Source organism: Apium graveolens, chromosome 3, assembly GCF_009905375.1.
Source record: "Apium graveolens cultivar Ventura chromosome 3, ASM990537v1, whole genome shotgun sequence".
Classification (NCBI taxonomy): domain Eukaryota; kingdom Viridiplantae; phylum Streptophyta; class Magnoliopsida; order Apiales; family Apiaceae; genus Apium; species Apium graveolens.
The window spans coordinates 19762090-19783146 of record NC_133649.1 but is presented as its reverse complement, the minus strand read 5'-3'; the positions used below and the strand labels follow the sequence as shown (position 1 = coordinate 19783146).

Here is a 21057-nt window from a genome sequence, read left to right as displayed (position 1 = left end):
TCATTTTTTTATCAATTTTAATTTTGAAATTTTTAAATATTAATATAACTTAAAATATAAGAATTAAGATAATAATATTTAAAAAATTATATTTTTAGTTTATTTAAATAAAAAAAATTGACTTATAAGTTAAATTATCCAAACACTTATATAACTTATAAATATTTATCAACTTATCACTTATCGGTCACTTATTGAGTTTAAATTATCTATTTTAAGATTTCTCAAACAAGCACAATATAATTTTTTTAATTTAAAACTTTTATTTAGTACTCCATTATTTTAGATTTTTAAAGAATACCAACAATTTTAATTTTTTTTTTTTAAAAAGTTGAGTGCTTGTATTTTTAAAATCTGAAAATAATTATTCAATATCCATGCATCGTCTTAAGTATATCAAATTTATAATAGTAAAATATATGATGATAATCGCCACACGACACACTCCTCTTTTAAAAGAGCAAGTGTGATTATATTTATTATTTTATTTTAATGATCTTTTCTGAATAATAGTAACTGAATTATCGAATTTAGTTGATTGTTTGTGCATTGCGTGTCAAAGTGCCAAACACCGCTTAGCAATTAGCAAACATTGGTCGTTTATGTATATCAATACATCTGGAATAATCGACAAATTATTAGGCATGTAGGACTGCTCAACGACTAATTAACTATATAACTAAGTTTTACAACTGAACAAATACATGTACAGTATTGCCAATATGATTTATTCACTTTTGAGTTTTGATATCAGACCGGAAGAGTTAAGATATCCAGTGCTCTAAGAAAGTACATGAGACTCATGGTTCATTCTTTTGCATATTTTAATTTTAATATCCTTAACACAAAAGTTATAATATAAAAGGTTTATTATCCAAACTTTACAACTTCTACAGGGAAAAGCTTCACCATGGTGTGTATTCTGGTTGGCACTAGCCACCTGCTAATTATTCAAGCTGATGCATCCCCATCACATATTCACTTCTTCAAAAGCCTCCCCAGCTGTAGAAATCTCAATCATCAACCCTAGCATTTTGTTTGTTGTCATCATAATGCTTCTAAAGGAATATGACTTAAAATTATATACAACAATATTTATGAATGTATTGAGTTACAGTCATAATTTTCTATGTAACTGTAACTAAAAAAAGAATTATATTAATTTGAAAACAAACAAACCTAAATAAAAATTAACCTAATTTTGAAACTAATTTGCATAGGCTATTTCAATTTTCAAGATTGAGCAGGTTACCGTGCAAAGTGCAAACTGCAATTCCATAATCAAAAGTTGACAGATTAATGGTCTATCATATCTAATATAGTAGGGTTACAAAATTTACAACTGCAGTCAACATCCATCTTAAGGAATATTCGTACTGTCAAGTTCTGGCAATGTTCTGCACAGTGCACACTGCACTGAGTTAACAAAGATGACATAAAATGTTTAGACTAGAATACAATTGTTTTTATATCCAGCTAAACAAGAGTTTGTAATCTTGTCCATCTTGACACAAATTGTCAAACAGGTGAAAGAGATGCAGTATAGGAGTCAGCGCCGTAAATCAAGCCTTTCAAAAAGGCAGAATCTAATTGAGGTGAAATTATGGCATGTGGTACCCCAAAACTGAAGCTGGTTTCAGTATTGTGTTTCCCTGAAACGGCCTCAAGACCAACATTCAGGCCGGTAGATGTTGGTTGTGTTGTAAAACTGCAAAACACAAAAAATACATTAGTTACCACTTGAACAAAATAGCAATCCAAAAAATTGTCACTGCATGTAAGTAGCAGACCTATAATTTATGCAACTCGGACAGGGTAATCAATGCTATTGAAACTAGTTACTCTGAGATTAAGACTAGTAGCAGAACATTTAAAACAATACAGCAACTAATGTGATGAAAGAATCATCGATGCAAAATGCTATTTCCATAAATTTGCATGACAGAAACAAGCATATACAATAAGATACGAGCCCAATTCACAGGGAAACATCATGGAGACAGGGCAGGAATAAAATAGTTGGTTACCACAAAATCCCATCAAAATTACCTTATATCATAACTATTCTCATCAGAGTCCAAACAATTGCATATGCTGCTGATTATCCATGGTGGAAGATACGAGTCTTTAATTTCGATGCTATAACAAAATCCAGAAGCTGAACCTTGATTGAGTTCACCAGGAATTTTCTTCTCTGGAGGAACAGACACATGATCAGCCCTTCTTACCTCTTTGCACCTAATCTGCTCAAAGCAGGTGAAACGTAATTTTAAGCAGGGTATTTTTATTAAGAACATTTGAGTATACTTCAAATAACACATAATATATCTCATGAACAAGAAATTCTTAGCAAGGCAAAAAAACGATAATAACTGTTTTATTTGAGGTTTTCAAAGCTGCAAACAGGGAGACAGATCTTAAGTGCCTGCCTGCCTGGTATAAGTTATTACATTTCTGTAACATTAGTAAGTACTTATTTGACCCACCTCTGGTGCAGAAAGAGCTGCATTTTCAAAAGGCAGTGGTGCATACAACATAGGAACATCCACACCAGTCATAGAGATCATGATAAACCTGAAAACAGTGTCAAGAAAAGATACTTTTATCTAAAGAGTGATATAAAACCATGCGATCTTCAAAACGAATGTACTGCACTATATATTTGCAAAAAAAAATCCTCATAAATAACTGATAACCTTTTACTGGTACCATATACCTTACCTATAATTGAGCAGAAAATCATATAATCCATGTACACTTTCGTTCCCTCTGATTGCTAGCAAAGATTGTGGGCTGTTATCTTCATCGGATAAAGAACCCAGCCGACGAGTCTGCAACAATTTTATAAGCAAAATTTCATTTGAAACATTATCCAATTTTCAAATATCACAGTTTTTGGGAAACAAGGCCAGTGCAGAGAATTACACCAACAAGCTCATAAAACGGTCCGCGTTTTGGACAAATCAATGCAGGTAGTCATACTTGAAGTCTATTGTGTCAGACAAACAAACGCATGAGGCCAGACACAAAATAATTGATATAAATGTGCTGTAGACTTATATTTTCTAAAAATCCATCTATATGTGTGGGGGGGGCAGAAATCAATGAAAACATATAAACCCACAGAGAGCAAGCATTCACGATCTATAACAAGTGATTGACACAAATTGTTATGCATTCTCCACGGAAGGGTACCTGCTATGGATACCTATACATCAATTTGATAGTAACACACACACAACTACCATTAAATTAGTTAACCACTATACTGGTCTAATACTCTGTAATTTTATCTCCGCAGCTATTGAGCCAGATTAGCCAGGATAGAATATGTTTAACTTTCCTGCACATCATTCTATAAAAAGATATAGTCAACGGGCTAAACTCTTACCAGTTATTTATTAATTTATAAAAATACAATTATATATCATATCACAATTCACATCAAAGAAAACAACATGGTTGTTTTGTTTTCTAAAACTTTTTAGTATTTCTTCCCAACTATAGATTTTTTTAGTTGCATATAGCCAGGTACCATGTACAACAACCATGTCAGGAATTGAGCATTTGGGAAGTATTTGAGTAGTTTGACATTAAGCAACGTTCATGCGCCCATCCTTAAACTTAAGTTACAAAATGATTAATATGTGTTCAAGAAAGATATATTCCATACCTGTCCAAGATTATGTCTTTCGATCTCTGACAGCTCGGCTAGATCTTCTGAACTAACTTGCTCCACTTTCGAATGAGAAAGAGGCATAGAGAAACAAATATCCTACAGGAAATGTGATAGCTTCTCCATAAGTCTACAAAATATATACTAAGAAAAGAGAATTGTACATGGCAATTGAGAAAGTTCACAACAGTAATGGACTATGGTTACATAGAAAAAGGGGGTTGACTTCAAGCAAAATGGAAAATTTTCTTACATGTTCTTTCAGCAATGACCTTAAGCTTCTTGTAGACTGAGATATATAGGCATTGCACACAACTTTGCCTTCCTTCGAAATATTAGCACTAGTAAACATGACCACAAACTGTGCAGTGCAAACTACAGATTTCAAAAGAACAAAAAAGGTTGTATATTAACTTGAGGCTTACTAGTTTCAAAATCTGTTAATTAATATAAATAACCACGATATTGCCAAATATAGAAAAAGCAAAGTAAACACAGCCCAAAATAATTCCCAAGGAAATCTTCACGCTGAAAGAGACAACATCAACTGCTAAGCACAGATGTGCAAATAGCTGAACCGAAATAATAGCTAACTTATTTTGCAGTGTTTTAAGCATTGAATTAGATTGGGGTTTGACTCCGGCAACTAGAGTAGGATGAGATCCTAAATTATGATATAAGCCCCATGTTTATAGCAAGCTACATTAATCTGTATAAAAGATTACCTAGACAGGAAGATGTCCACGCTTAGAAATATTCTCTGGAAGGCAATGATACCATAATCTACTGATGCAAATAATTACACCATTTAAGCATATCTCTGATATTTGTGACAATTATAAAGATTAAAACACAGTTTTGAGTTTTGACAATGATAGATTTAAAAATGAATCCAATACAGAAAAGGCCCAGTCACAAATTTGATTAGTCACCAGGTAACAGAACCCGTTTATGAGAGAAGCTTAGCAGCAAAAATCAATAACAAGTATGTATGCCCCAAATAAATAACTTGTGGATTTGGAGGGACAACCGCCCATATCGTTATTCTTACCATAAAATATATTGCACACATTCTTCCTCAGCATGTAGTACAGACTTCGAAAGGAGTCCTCCCATGCATTTTGCCGTTTGCTCAAGAAATCCATTTGCCCTGAACAAATGACAGAACTAAGTCAAAGAGAGAGATCTGAAAGAATTAAAAAATTAATTCAGCAATTAAGAATTGTAATGACAGTAAAACTACTAGTGATAATCTATAACATAATACTTTAAGCTAGACAGATTAGCATACCCCCCTCTGTTCCAGCTAAAGCTAATGCTGATATGACAGGAGGTGGTAGAGAAGACTGTGGATATACCCAGGAATGTACAGATTTTAAACTGGACATGTGGGTGTTAATCTTAGTTACTGAAGAAAGCTTCTGATCACCAACACTGCCAGTTTGAGCCTTTATCCGGTTTATATCACTGAATGTACTGCAAGTAATCGATCTATGAAACCTAAATCAAACATGATGAAACTAATTAATTTGTGAAGTGACAAATATAATGTGCACAATCATATATCGTAGATAAAGAACAACAAAATTACTCACATATAAGAATATAAAGATCAAAAGAATAATTAACCTATAATACCAAGTAATTAATAAGCCTTGTTTGTTACTTGTCAATAGTTAAAACATTCATAGAAGATGATTAATTTGCTACTGAACTAGCTGTGCAGCGTGCCCTGTAGATAGACTCAGGTACGGATGTGTGCTGAACACATCTTGTCAGTGCTTACAATTTGCTAGTATGACTCTTAGACATATTAATGTTGTAAAAAGACTCTGTTCAGGTCCAGGTCACTGAGGGTTATATGCCAGAAACTTATGAAATGACAGGAATATATTATGTGCATTGAACCATGGTCCTGCTTGTCATTAAAAGGGGAAATGTAACATAGGCCTCACCTGTTCACAGAGGATAATAGAACCACCCTCATTGTAGTTTTCAGTGTAACATCAAGAGGTATCTTTCGGCCAGAAATACAAAATTCAGAGCAGAACTTTTTTGTGGTAAGATCACTAGTTCTTCCAAAAGCATCAACTGTTGATGCTGAATTTGTAGGTGGCTCTTTAACCAATCCTTTAAAAGCTTTATCCTGTCGATAAAACAACATAAAAAAACTAAACAATACTTTCTTTAATTCAAGGGATATATACTGATGGAAGGGAGAATTACCATGTCAACAACTGAAAAGCCTGGTAAGTTTCCACTACCCGTTGATAGCTCTGTAACACTACGAAACGTATTTTCACCACACTTTCCAATGGTTGGATGAACTTCTTTTTGGATATTATCTTTGGCAACTGATATTGATGCTAAGGGGTCTTGTGGACTGCAGAACATTATTTAAAAGCCATAATTATTGTGAAGAAATCATTTAGTTTAAAAGAATGAAACATTTTGCATAGAAACATACTTTGTCACGGGTGGTCGACTTTCAGCATTGGAGTCTGAAGGAACACGGAAACTTTTGATACTGTCAACATGCTCAGAAGGTATGTATTCCTAATTACAAGAGTAAAATGAAGTGTCAGTTTAATGACATCACATTTACAGTAATTACAGTAATGTATGCTACACAGTATGATATTTAGCTATTTTATTGGATATAATAAAGATGCATTGCCTTGTTCAATGTTCATGATTAGAAAATAATTTTATTTTGTAATTTGTAGAAGGACAATACTACAAGGAAATGAAGATAATATAGAGTTATAGACAACTTCAACAACACGGAAAAAATTATGCAGATACCTGCTAAAAGAGTATTGTACTGGAAAAGTATAATAGTATATGCAGCACAAATTACGGCTAAAAGTCTACAAGAGAACAGAAGTTTAGATGAAATATGCTAACCTTAATATTTTCTTTTTTAGAAAGCATATTTAACCTGATGCTGTTTTTACGGACTGGAAAGACTTCATCCAAACGAGTATCAATATATCTGGTATTCTTCGATGAGAGATCAGATTTTCTTATTCCACATACCTCATTGTTTTTCCTAGGAGAGATTCAGAAAAAAAATTGTCAAATAAGCATCACTTGTATAATGATAAAGGATCAATTGAAAGCCTTACCTCGTAGAGCAAACAGGACCTGGCGATTCATCTATAATTTCAATTATATTCTTTCGTTTTAGCTGCTCTCCCTGCCAATCGCCATCAAACCAAAATCACTATAGATTGTCTTTACAATGAAACTTTAGATATCAATCATTCAAAGCCCTGGAATGTATCCAATAGCTTGAAAATAATTACATATACTGAAGTGCTTTTCAGGAAAAAAAAAATATTCCAATAACATCAGATACCTCTAAGTATAGGAATCACATGTACTTATAAACAACCAGCATATGTGACCGCTAAAATCAGCAAATGGCGCAACAAACAATAGGAAGCCCCGAAATATAACAAACTACAAGGTATAAGTATTCAACACCTTATATTACATGTTATCGGTACATAAAAGACTTTACGCAGCAAAAACCACTGAAGAGTGAATCATCATAACACAAACAACAGGAACAGATTATAAACCACAAATTACTGCATCGTTAGTTACAAACACGAATAACAGTTACAGCGCCTTTTCGTTATCATCACAACTAAATCAATCACAGAAACATTCAATCAAATCAATTAACTCCGATAATATCCACACACATAATCGACTAACAAATAAATAGAAGAACAAACAGCAATTTACGCAGTTAATTAGAGAATAATCGATCTTCGAAACCGAATCAATATCAGTAAAAAAACAAGCAGAAAATGTGGAAACTTACTCGCAATTCAGAAGGCGTCTTTCGTTTAACAGCAGTAGAGACCTTTGACACAGTGCCGGAACCGAGCTTATCAAAATGATTAGTACTAGAAGGTAAAGGAGCCCTAGCAGCAACTTTCGCCATTTTATAAATCACCGATAAATAAATTAAATTAACCTATTCGCAATCTGCTTCCCCCCTGCAATCACAAAATAAAATTAAAATCATCGAAATCAGTTATCAAAAACCATAACTAAATGATGTGTGTAAATAACCGATATTTTCTTACCTGTTTTTTTTTGGGGAAAAAACGTACGAAAAGAACCGGAGAAATGAGACCTGGAAAATTAATAAATCTCGAGATGGCGGAGAGATTAGATGTGGAATTGATTTGCCCAGGTTGGGGCAAATCTGAAAGAGGAGCGTAAGTGAGAAAGGGGGGCAAAGCAGATGAGAAATGAAAAGGAGTGAGCGGGCCAATTGATAAGTTAAATAATAGTAAAATGTAAATGCTACTTATATCGCACATTCGCTTCTGGTTTAAACATTTTGTTTTCCCTCGCTCGGGCGCCCCCCACGTGACGAGTGTCTGAAGTTCAAATATAATTTTGGGAGAAAATTAATATATATGACTATAATTAAATAATAGTACTAAATTTTAGTTTCAAATAATTGCACCATATTTTTCTTATGTGAGATGGTTATGAAATTTAATGGGGTGCTTCATAAATAATCAAGCTTTAAAAGTATTTTGCAAAAATACTATCATTTATTTAAAATATTAGCAAAAATAGGTTTTGTGACACCGGAACCACTTTGCAAATGTTTGCAGCTTCAATTTTAAAAAAATATTAGCTAAACGTTTTGAAAATTTGTAACCATATTTACAATATAATTTACAACCTAAAATTTAACATTAAAACAACCCAAAATCAGTGTTCTAAAAATCGGTCTAGGCGGCCGCCTAGGCGTTAGGCAGTGGTAAAACACCACGACTCGGACCTAAGCGGTGATTTAGGCGTTTTTTCAAAAATCGGGTTAAATCGGGATTAGGCGGGCTAGGCGGTCAAAAATCGGTCATAAGCGGTCTAGGCGGAAAATAATTAAAAATTATATTTTTTTACGTTTTTATAATTTTAATTCATTAATTTTATAATTTCACAGAATATCATGTTAATTTCTAATATAAAGTATTGGTAAGAAGTAACAAGTAATCTAATATATTTATTTTCTTCCTTAAAATATAAAAATAACATTTATAATTAATTTAAAAGTGTGAATTAAAATATACTCCCTCCGTCCCTCCCAATTATTATCGTTTTTAGGAGAGTGTTCGGCACGCATTTTAAGATGAATAGAAAGTATAGTTTTATAACTTTTTTTAAAAAATTTCTTTTTCTAAATAAAAATAAAATGTTTAAATTTTTATTCAGAAAAATAAAATTTTTAAAAAAAGTTAAAGAACTATATTTTTTCTTCATCTTAAAATGCGTGTCGGACACTCTACCAGAAACGATAACAATTGGGAGGGACGGAGGGAGTAGTTAATATTGTAAACTCAATAATTAGTACATAACGCATGTCAAATGTGTAGATATTGTTTAATATCATTCTAATTTCTTTTTTCAAACAAATATTTGAAATATTGATCATTATATAATTATAAAAATTAAAAAATAATATTTATATTTAAAATGCCCTTCAGAACATGTTAATTTATGAACCCTTCACAAGTGTAAACTCTTGGACATCGAAAGCAAATATAATTTTTGTAGTTTTGAGTACGGTCAAATGACCAAAAAAATTACATCAACTAAAAAATTCGTCAACTTAACTACCTAAAAAAGTTTGGAATACTATCAACCACTAAATTTTTAACAATCAAATTATATGGTAAATAAAATGTCAAATTAATAATAATTAAACTTATATAACATGTCAGTGATGATCAGCCAAATCGCCATAAACATATTTATTTATTATGTACGATGAATACCATGCCAATTTAGGTGATTATTCGAATATGTATGCACCCCAATAGCAGAGTTAGGGGTGCCCATGGTAGGGTTAACCCGACCAACCCGACCCTACCCGAACCTATTTTCAGCCAACCCAAGCCCTTAAAATAAAACCGAACTGTAAATGGGTTATAAATTATAAAACACGAAGTTAATGGGTTGGGTTAGGTTTTTGTGAATTTTAACTCTAACCCAACCCAACCCAACCCGAAATATGTATAATGGGTCTGGGCTGGACTATATTACTTTCTGTTGGACTGGATTCACTTATACACGATTCACATGACGTGTCTATTATTTAACATTAACTTTATTCTTTACTTACTTAGTCTTTACTCTTTAGTGTCTCGTCATTACACTTTCTAAAATCCTAGCACACAGCAGCGGCGCATCATACTTCATCGGCATCACCCCCTCTCGTCGGCGCATCATTATTGCCCTCGATCGATTCAAAAGGATCTTCAATTTCTTCGTTCTCCCTCTCTATCAGGTACTATAATTTATCTTCAATTCGTTGTCTTTTACATTTGATTCGTGTACGTGTTTTGTTGTGTTTGCTTCAAATTAGATACAAATAATTGTGAGTATCTATTTAATAATTCTTCATTATCTTCAATTTACACACCCCCGAATCCTTTTATTCCAATTCTTTCCGGTTATATCTCTTTTCCGTTATCCTTTTATTGATTATTTTGTTGTTGTATTCGATTATTAATTGTATGTGAGATTGATTGTTTTGTGTTTTACTAATTATTTATAATGTGTTCACGTTACATTTATGTTAATTAAGTTGTATGTTTAATTTGGTGTATGTACTTAATTTCGATGAGTTTGTTTGTTTGTCGATTTATGTTATAGTTTGGGACATAGCTCCAATAGCCATGGCCATGTTTGGTTGGGTGTTTGTGTGTGTTTATAAACTCAGTTGTATGTTTAATTTGTTGTATGTACCTAATTTTTATTGTATTTTTCAGGATTAATGGAGAGCTTAACCCCAGACACCACCCCTAATTCAGTTCCGATTATCACCCCGGTTCTTAATCCAAACAAAACCCCTGAGCCAGTTCCAATTATCGCCACAAATCCCGACCCTAACACTACACCTACTGAACTCAAATCACCTAAAAAAGAAGGGGACGATGAGCTAAACACAGAAAATAGGAAACCTACAAGGACTTCTGATGTTTGGGATCATTTTACCAAGATCCCGAAAGGAAATCCTTTACATCTGAGGTGCACTTGCAATTATTGTGGGGCAGATTATGCTTGTCACAGTAGACGAGTAGGCACAAGCAGTTTGTGGGCGCATTTGGACAAGTGTAAGAAGAATCCGAATAAGGTGACTGATAAAAAACAGAAAGTACTTAGTTTTCAACCCGGTGGAGACAAAACAGGAAATCTGCTTGCTGTTACGTTCAACAAGGTCAGATGTAGGAATGCTTTGGCGAAGTTCGTGGTGAAGGATGAGCAGGCTTTCAATGTTGTAGAAGGAGTCGGGTTTAGGGAATTAATGCAAGAGTTGCAGCCAAAGTTTGTTGTTCCAGGAAGAAATACTCTTACAGGAAATCACGAGTTCATTTGGATGAAGCTGAATTTTATAAGTTTCTTAAAGAAGGTAAATAATACACCATCTATTATGTGTCATGTACTATGCACTAGTCTGCCCCCTGCAGTATCATATTTTTTTTAATATATTCTGTTGTACTCATATTTTATTTATGCATTTTTTTGTAGAAGATGAAAAGAAGTCCAAGGATAGTGCCACTGACAAGATAATCAACATCGGCGACGAGTGACTCAACTAACAGCTATGCGAAGTTAATTGAAGTTGAACTTTTATCGGAATGCTGATTTATGTAACTTTTGATTTATTGGATTAAACGCTTTTTTGACGTGTAACTTAACGCTTAACTATTTTGTACTTTGTCTGAACTTAAAAAAGTTGGATGTACCGACTTAATTATCCAGTTTGGCTCTGAGTTGTAACTTTCAAGCACTATTCTGTAATTTTATTATTGTTGATCAGGTTCTGCCAATGCATCATTTTATAACATTTTTAATTGTTAAACCGATCAACCCAAACCGACCCGAACCGAACCGAGGTACAGAGGGTAGGGTTGGGTTATACGATTATTATTTTTATAATGGGTTCTATTTTGATAAAACCGATTTAAATGGGTCGGGTTATTAAAATGCCCGTAAACCGGCCAAACCGACCCGCGGGCACCCCTAAGCAGAGTCACCGCTTAATTATTTTAAATCTAAAATTTGTCATCAATTTTGGAACAAGTTTTTTGCAATAATTTGAAAGCTACCACCAAAACAAAATATTTAAATCTTAGAAGTCTAAACAAGATAACATATTAGTACAAAACCAAAAAATAAATTTGAAACCATCGTCAAAGTAGTTACCCATGTTAGAAGAATTTTTTATTATAAACAAAAGATATATTATTTTATATATACAAAGAATATCTTTAACATAAAAAAATTAAGACCAATTCTTCTCAGAAATAGACATAATTATGTGAATAAACAAACCAAAAATTGAAGGATGTGCATGAAATCACTCATAGACATTATAATAATCTCCATATAATAAATATTATAATGGTGTAACGGACTTCTTAAAAATTGTCATCTTATTAATTTCATATTGCGGTACATTTGATAGTTCACTATATCTATATCTATATTTATATTATCTTAAGGCTAATATTGCCCACATAAGATTTACCCGTAAATTTACCCATGATCCATTTTATTTTTACACATAAAACTTTATAATATACACATATCCATGGATATTTCACATTTAAATCCATTATAACCCATTTAGAAACTACCATAATATACACCTAAACCACTCCCTGATTGTAACAACTGAATAGTACGTTTAATTTTTTTTGAATTATTCTCTCTCAGAACTGCCGCATAACTCCAGCCTCATCCGATCTTCTCATTCGTTCCATGCTCCGGTGATCTGTTGTTAATCATGGATCCACGCTCTCAGGAAAGCTCTGCAAGGACTTCACTTATAGATTTGTTTTCATTATGTAGTCATGTTAATCATTATGCACGTTAAGTGTTATCTCATTTCTTTGGTTTGTGTGTTTATCCATAGGGTTGAAACGTTTTATTCGTAGTCGTCCCAAGTTTGAATGTTCTTGACTCGATGGGTATTGTATCTTTCTTCGTCTTTCTTATAGTATGTAGATTTGAATCTAAATCATGTTCTTATATTCGTCTCATGAACTTAGTTGTGAACCGTAAAAATATTTGTGTTGGAAAAGAAAATCTCAGTCCCAGTGTTACAATTTCAAATATACAGACACCAAGTTCTATAGTATCATCTGATAAATTTTTCATATTATACATTTCTTATCGGTTACATAAATTAATATTGAAACTCATGTGTTACATATGCATTTTGTAGTGGGAATTAGGTCTCATTTGCAGCCATTATCAAATAACACAAATGTATTGCGTGATTTCCCCCACACAAACCATCTAACTTTGTTGTTGATGTTTCGTCTAATAGAACCAGCCGGTTTTCCTTCATAGATATGTGGAGTTTCTTTATCTCATTTGTACCAATGTTCAGTGCAGATGTATGATGTTATGTATAATTTTATTGTCTATGATGTTTGTTGCGTGCTAGATTTGAAAAGTATGAGCAGAAGTGTGGGATTAAAACATGTTGGTGGATCAAATAACAAGCCTTGCAGTGTACAAATTTCACCTATTTCGGGGATTACACTTGAAGAAAATAGCACTCCAACTGCCAAAAATATGGAACAATCTGCTACATTGTCAGATATTACCAATGCGGCGTGTATGTTATATTATAACTTGATACTGATAGTACGTGTAATACTCCATATTTTCAAATATTATTATTATTACTATTTGAAATTATTTATGTGATTTTATATGAATTTTGGTGAATTATCTGATAATTGGAATTGATGTTTGGGTGTTTATATGTGATATTATTCGAGTATTTGAATTTTTATATGTCCAGAATAAAATATAGATAATTGTGATATTTTTCTGGTAATATTTGGACTGTTAGATGATTTTATAATGATTTATGTATTTATTAATTATTTTATGAATAATTACAAAACTATTTTATAAAGTCGGGAATCGTCCAACTTCAACTGTTTTTGCGTTTTTACAACCCGAAACCCGTCCGAAAACTCCTTCCTAACCTAATCTGGTTATTCCGGACATTTTCTGTGTTTTAGCTTTTTCGATCCGGATTACGGTTTGACTCGTGCACGTCTCGACGTAAGATTTTCGATACGATAACCATTTCGATAAATCAATAAAACCCGTATTCTCGAGAGACGAGATATTTTTACATTATTTTCGTATATGGTATTTTATGAAAAGCCCGGTTTTGATGATTATCCAATTCTGGTATTAAATTGTATCATTTTTATAGTTACTTAACGGATAAGTAATCTATTTTTGGATCATTGTGTAGTTACTTAGCGGCTAAGCAGCTAATTTAATGATCCAAAATGATCCAGAACGAACCAATATTCCGTAAATATAAATAGCATATTTCTTATTTCATTTATTTCGTTTATTCATTTGCAACCAGTTAAAATACCGTAAAAACAGAGAAAAAACCCTAGAAAACCGATACGTTCCTGAGAATCAATCGTACAAATGAAGGCGTTATCGAACTCCGATTCGGGCGTGCAGCATATCAAAACGAAGCTCTCGAAATCTTCTTTCTGAATCAATCAACCATTTTAGTGCATTAATTAAGGTAATTATTTATTTATTTATTTATATTCGAATTATTTGATAATTAAATTATGAAAATTTGTTCTTGACGTTGTTGATATGATTTGATGATTCCATGTTGTAGAGCATGTTTTTCTGGTCAATTTGGTATATTATACTTCCAAAATAGAGTTCAATATCATGTAGTAATTGAAGTTTGATTTTCTGAAAATTATTTCAATATGTGTTCTGGGTGTTCTTGAAGTGTTCTGAGAATCAAACCCAAATTTGAGCGTGATGCAGATTTCAGAATTTGAAGTATGAATAACCAAAACACTCTAGTTTTCATGCTTTATCTGATTATGTAATCAAATCCATTAGAAGATTGGTAAATTTTAATTTCATCTTTTAGGGTTTATACTTCGGATTTGGGGCTTTTCTTTGTAATGATTTTTGATGAACTCCGTGGTTGTGAATAGCTTTATCATATTGTTTATAATCGATTTGAGTATATAATTATTATGTTTTATTGTTGGATTTACTAATCGAGTTCAAATTTTTTTTTCAAAATTTGAATCGATTTTCTGGATAATTCATGAAGTGGGTGTTTGTTTGGATCATACGAATGGATTATATGTTGAATCGGCTTCATTTTGATACCAAACTTGTCGAATTTGGTTTAAAAATCAGGAATTTACGTTTTCGCCGGAGTTTCATCCGATCTTGCCGGTGGCAGCTCTGTTCTTGATCAAAACAAATGATTTTGCAGCGTTTTTGGTATACTGTTATTGTTGTGGGAGTCGGGGAAGGGAATAGATAGTTTTTGCAGTAAAAACGAGGTGGAATGGTAGGGGTTTCAGCCGGGTTGTGGACGACGGTGTTCGGCCGGTCGTCGGCCGGATTCTGGCGATGTCCAGTTTCCGGCGACTGGACCGCCGTTCCGATCATCTTCCCCAGCCGCCCCAAGAACCCTGACCCGAATTTTAATTATGGGTTTTAATTCAAACCCGGTTTTGGACCCGACTTTGATCTGAAAATCCCCAAATCTTATTTCTAAATTTGTTTCTGCAAGTTTTATTTTAAAATTTATTTTGAAATTCATTTCTAATTATTAAAAATCATTTCTTTTAATTTAAAAAAATCATTTAGTTAATATTTTTAAATCCTAAAAATTAATTACTTAATTATTTTAGATTCGAAAAATTATTTCTTTTATTATTTTCGAAAATCCAAACTTTTATTTATTTATTATTTATTTAAATTGATTAATTACTTTGATAATTAATCAGTTTATTTACATAATTTGTATTAATTTTATTTTAATTCCAAAAATTATGAAAAAATCATTTTTAATTCTGATTTTTCCTAAATATTGATTTAATAATTATTTTGAACTTTTAAAAATTTATATTTTGGTATTTAAAATCAATTAATATTATTATTAATTGATTTATTCTTATTTAATTATTATTTTATTCATAATAAATAAATCGTTCGTCCGTTTAATACGAAACGAACGCTTCTAGACTCAGAAAAATATTCCGCTTTCATTAAAAATACTTTCGAGACCCAAATCCTTTTATTTCGAAAGGTCGCTTGTTTTACGAATCATTCTGAGTCAATTTTTGATCGAAAAATCATATTTTTGACCTGATTTCAGTTTTAAACATACCGAGTCGAACCTTTCGACGAACCGAGTCATATGTGATATGAATTATGTGATACATGAGTTATGTGCTTATGTGATATGAATTATGTGTATATGTGGATCAAGAGTTCTGTGTTTGTCTGTTATATTTGTGTGTGGGCTATCGTATGGGTACACGATAGGCTTTTGACGCGCAGTTCGTCGAGTGATTATCGTTTAGATGATTAAAGCTATATCTTTTAATTATAGATACGAGTCTTTCAAGACGACTAGGACCAGATGGTATGGATGAAGACTAGAGTTGATTATAAGGGAATATTGTGTTGCAGTACTGCATGGGCAGTTGGCCAAAGAATTAGTAGAACAAAGACGATGATGCTTTGAGATAAAATGTCAGAATAGATGCGTCTTTACGAGTGTGACTAACTGCTAAAACCCAAAGGCAAGTATCCCTATCATCACTTATTGTTCAAGTGATATTTATTTTGAAGCTTATTATGCAAGTATTGCTTTCCCTATTCAGTTCGTAATAGATAAATGTTTTACATATCGCTGAATTAAATAATTCTGTTTATGCAAATACTCATCTGCTATTCTATGTTCAGAATAGTCAAGTGATTTTACTTATCCAATTATTGGATTTATAAATGTTTTGAATTTTGAGAAAAGTGATTTGGTTGCGAATATTCCCACCCAAGAATTGGGGGAATAAAATTATTTCGGGTGTCGGTTATTATGACCCCATTTCAATAAAAAGGTTTTAAGATTAGATCATAATTGCGTAAGTGACCGGGACGGACGGTCCAGCGGAGGGCTATTTCTAAGTGCCATATGGAATATTATGACACAATTTTTGCCACAGGCAGGTATATTGCCTTTTGTTTGAGTACTCGTGTTTTTGGGGTCACGTTTCTACGAATCATGACCTTGTGTTATCACACGGGCTGATCATCATGTGATAGTACGTCCGTCAGAGGATGGTCCTAATCTAAATTATCATATCATTTTTTTATATTCATAGAATAAATGATTTATCAACTGTTCTGTTTGGATTAACGGTGAAATGCAGTTTTGATTCAGTTTCTGATTTATGTTGATACTTACGTTGTTGTTAAATATCAAAGGTGGTATTAGTATAGATGAATGATGTTGACTTTCCTATTTTAGCGCGGGTAGGTTGTGAGCATCAAAGTTCGTATTGATATCTAATTTGACATGACAACAAAATAAGTATTGATATCAAGAGTTCGGTTTTGAGTAAAGTTTATGATTCAATCCATAATCATTATTTCTTGTTATTATTGTTTACGATATTTCCGTAAACACGGTTTTACGAGCTTTAGTCTCATCAAGATTCAAAGTATTGCTGAAGCATTTCGCTCAAAAATATCAAAGTGGTTTTGAATACAATTAAGGAATCAATTATGGGGTTTCTCAACTAAAATTTTATGATTCAGCAATTATGATTTTAAAAGTTCTGCTCTAATGCAGATGTCAGTTTTATATCAAAAGACCCTATATATGCTATAATGATCTTGCTGAGCATTTCTTCCGCTAATACTTGCCTATTTTCAAATTTAACCTCCAATGAGGATTAGCTTGCGCTACTTAGCTGCGTAGTTCAAGGAATCAAAGAAGAAGCTTTTGGAAGGTGGTTGGTCCAGGGTTTGCGGGCTAGTGTAAGGTTTTTTGTATAAAGTTGTTTATATTATATTATATCATAGTTGTATATTTTATTTGGGCCTAGTATACTTCATTTCGAAGTTATACTAGTGGGTTTAGTTTTGAGATTGAGAATTGTTGAAAAGAGTTTTAAAGAGAAAGTGAAAAAATATTTTTGGAATTTGGGATTCTTGTTTCTAGATCTATAACCTTAAAAGATCTTGGATTAGTTGGGGTCATTTTTGATAAATATCTTCCGCTGGCATTTAATTATTGATTAAACAGGTTAATTTGGATTGTGGTTTCATAGTGACGACCAAATCCTCTGAACCCGGATTTGGGGGCGTTACATTACGAAGTTTGCATTTTATGTTGTTTTTACTATATGTTTAACATTACATTGTGTTATTGGTTGCAACCGTGAAACGTAGAATACATGGTCGCAATATTGAGAAGATTTTTACACACCCCATGTGTACGTTATCTTTTAATAAATATGTTTTCAATAAGTTCTTATGATTTTCTATTACACTATTGCCCCTATTCGGTTTCTTCCAGTACTAAAAATGTTTATTAATAACTTTGTATGTTGATTTGTTTTGTTCAACAATCATCTATTTCGGGGATTACAGGTGAAGAAAATAATAGTGTAACAACGAAGAACAAAAAGCAATCTTCTACGCCTTCGGCCATGAACAATACCACGTGTGCGTTACCTATTAACTTAATTCTCAAATTTATAAGATTTTATGTTTTTTTTGCTGCAAAAACAATTAATATTCCATTGTGGTATTTTGTTGTAGCTATGAAATGTAGAGTACGTGGTCCTAATATTGAGAAGATGTATACAAATCCCACGTGTACGTTTATTTTTCAGTATCCTATTTTGGAAAAGTTTTTAAAACTTGCCATTAAATAGTTGATTAATCCCACTTTCTTCCACTATGCAAAATATATATACATTTTTACAGTGTATGTTATTTTATTTTTTCAACAAAGGAGATGTTTGATCAAGTATTTGTTTATTTTGCAGCTCTGAAATGTAAAGGACGTGGTATGTCCTCTGTAAATAGAGGTGATGCATCTTCAAACTCTAATCCCATCTTTGAACATGGGAGAATGAGTCAACCTGCGACGTCTCCTTTACGTAGAAGTTCTCATATTCCCCATGAACCCAAGTTAAGAAAGAGTAAATGAAAGGATATATGTCAAGCATCTCTTGAGAAGAGGAATTTGATTTCAGATTTTGACAATGTGGTTGAAATTAACAATTCAGAGTCAAGTGATTCAGATGTTGGAATTGATGATATGTACCATGATGATCTGGATGGTGTAATATTGAATCAGAATTTATGGCGTGGATATATGGATCTTGGCCCTCCGTCAAAGTTGTGTAATAAATGTGGTGCTACTAAGTGGAACAAAGAGCTTAATAATAAATCATGTTCGTGTAAAGACCCCACGTTTTCTTTGTGTTATCGGAATGGTCAGATACATTTGCCAAAAGAAAGACCGCCACCAGAACCACTTGCTTCTTTGTTACTTGGTGGTGAGAAATCAAGGCATTTTAAACAGCACATAAGAGTGTACAACTGTATGTTCCAATTCACTTCCATTGGTGGTAAGATTGATAACTCAATAAATAGAGGTAGCTCTCTATATTATTTTCGCTTACAAGATCAAAACTTTCATTTGGTTGGAAGTTTAGTACCACAAGATGGATCTTGCCCCAAATTTTGACAAATCTACATATATGACACGCAGAATGAGGTTGAGAATAAAATCAATACAATGGGAGGTGCTTCTAACAATGTTGATCCAGATATTGTAGAGGAACTTTTAAGTATGTTAGACAAGAACAATGAGTTAGTCAAAGCTTTTCGTATAGATAGGAATCAGTTTGAAAATGAAGATCTGGATGAGTTTAAGTTAGTCCTCATATAATCTCAATCTTCTAGCGGGAGACCAAACTATATTACCCCATCCGATGAAGTTGTTGCTTTCATTGTTAGTGATGATACGAATACCAGTGGTTTTAGAGACACGGTTGTGAATTCCGAAAAAGAAGGGTTGAAGAAGATATATGAAACATATCCACTTTTATGCAGTTACAATATCCACTATTGTTTCTTGGGAGAACTAAGGGGTATCATAATCGCATACCTCTGATAAACAATAAATACTCTGAAATAGAGAATTTAGATGATGGAGACCTTGATCCTTCCTCGACACAGAGGTGACATGTTTCACTAAGAGAGTATTATTGCTACAAGATTATGTTACACACTTCTGAAGGTATTTAAGAGAAGTAAGCTACATGATTAGAATATAAATTGCGTAATGAATAAGTGCATAATTTTCACCATCGCGTCATTAATTACAGGTTTAACGCCGCACCTTGTCGGATGTTTGTGGCAACAGTACGTTGTGGATCAATTTGCTGCCATTGAACAATATATATTAGATTGGGTTTCAACGCATCAAACTACCATCTGTGCTGATTTGTATAATTCTGTACGCGATGCTCTAAGTAAAGGAGACCATGATCCAATGCATGTTGGAAAAGCTTTTATACTGCCTGTTTCATTCACTGGATCTCAGTGATACATGTCTCAATACTTTAAGGACTCCTGGGCGATATGTCGTGCAATTGGTCATCCATCTTTATTTCTCACCATGACGTGCAACTCAAAGTGGCCAGAGATACAAGAAATGCTTAAATTGTTGCCCAATGTTGATCATGTCGATGCATCGGATATTATTTCCCGCGTATTTAAGCTGAAGCTTGATAAGCTATTAGATTTGATTAAAAAGAAGAACTACTTTGGAAAGTGTATAGGAGGTAAAAAATACCAAAAATTTTACGTTAAATTTTTGCTTACATATCTACACATACAATAAATTGATCGACATATTTTTTTCTTTACTTATGTTGCACAGTTATGCTTGTAATTGAATTCCAGAAGCGTGGTTTGCTGCACATGCATATGCTAATCTGGATGAGTCCCGAAAGCATACCTAATTTTATTGAAAAGGTTGACCAGTTGGTATCTGCAGAAATACCAGATAAGAATTATGATCCAATAGCATATGAAGTTGTTAAAAACTACATGATGCATGGACCATGTGGTAAAGATTTATACACATTTCCATATACGGTGAAAGGAAAATGCATGTGTCATTTCCTAAAGAGGTGTGAATAATTAGAATGATACATATATTCCGTAATATTAATATTTTATTACTAATTTCGACGCATGTATATTTTTCATATTTTCATTGCAAATTTAATGGTAATACCTATTTTGACGATTGTGGTTTTCATGTTTATCAGAGGCGTAACACTGGTAGAGTTATAAATATAAAAGGGATCAACCTTGAAAATCAATATGTAGTGCCATATAATCGAGATCTTATGTTGCGTTTTCAGTGTCATATAAATCTGGAAATTTGCAACAGTTCAAGATCGTTGAAATATCTCTTCAAGTATTGTTTGAAG

General features: G+C 32.8%; 1 protein-coding gene across 2 annotated transcripts; it reads right to left on the bottom strand.

Moving 5' to 3' along the window:
• Positions 1–1278: 1278 nt before the first annotated feature.
• Positions 1279–7999, bottom strand: LOC141711919 (uncharacterized). Of its 2 annotated transcripts, none has more exons than XM_074514631.1 (15): positions 7780–7999; positions 7512–7689; positions 6805–6875; positions 6584–6728; positions 6144–6232; positions 5903–6059; positions 5632–5822; positions 4968–5176; positions 4728–4826; positions 3930–4051; positions 3674–3775; positions 2722–2831; positions 2487–2574; positions 2050–2243; positions 1279–1708 (listed from the first exon to the last, which is right to left on the bottom strand). In XM_074514631.1, exons 2-15 carry the CDS (start codon positions 7632–7634, stop codon positions 1519–1521), a joined length of 1890 nt encoding a protein of 629 aa, XP_074370732.1. In that variant the 5' UTR covers positions 7635–7689; positions 7780–7999; the 3' UTR covers positions 1279–1518. The 2 variants fall into 2 exon arrangements, with proteins under 2 accessions (XP_074370732.1, XP_074370733.1); XM_074514632.1 differs by having other exon boundaries at positions 7512–7692; positions 7784–7999.
• Positions 8000–21057: the final 13058 nt, after the last annotated feature.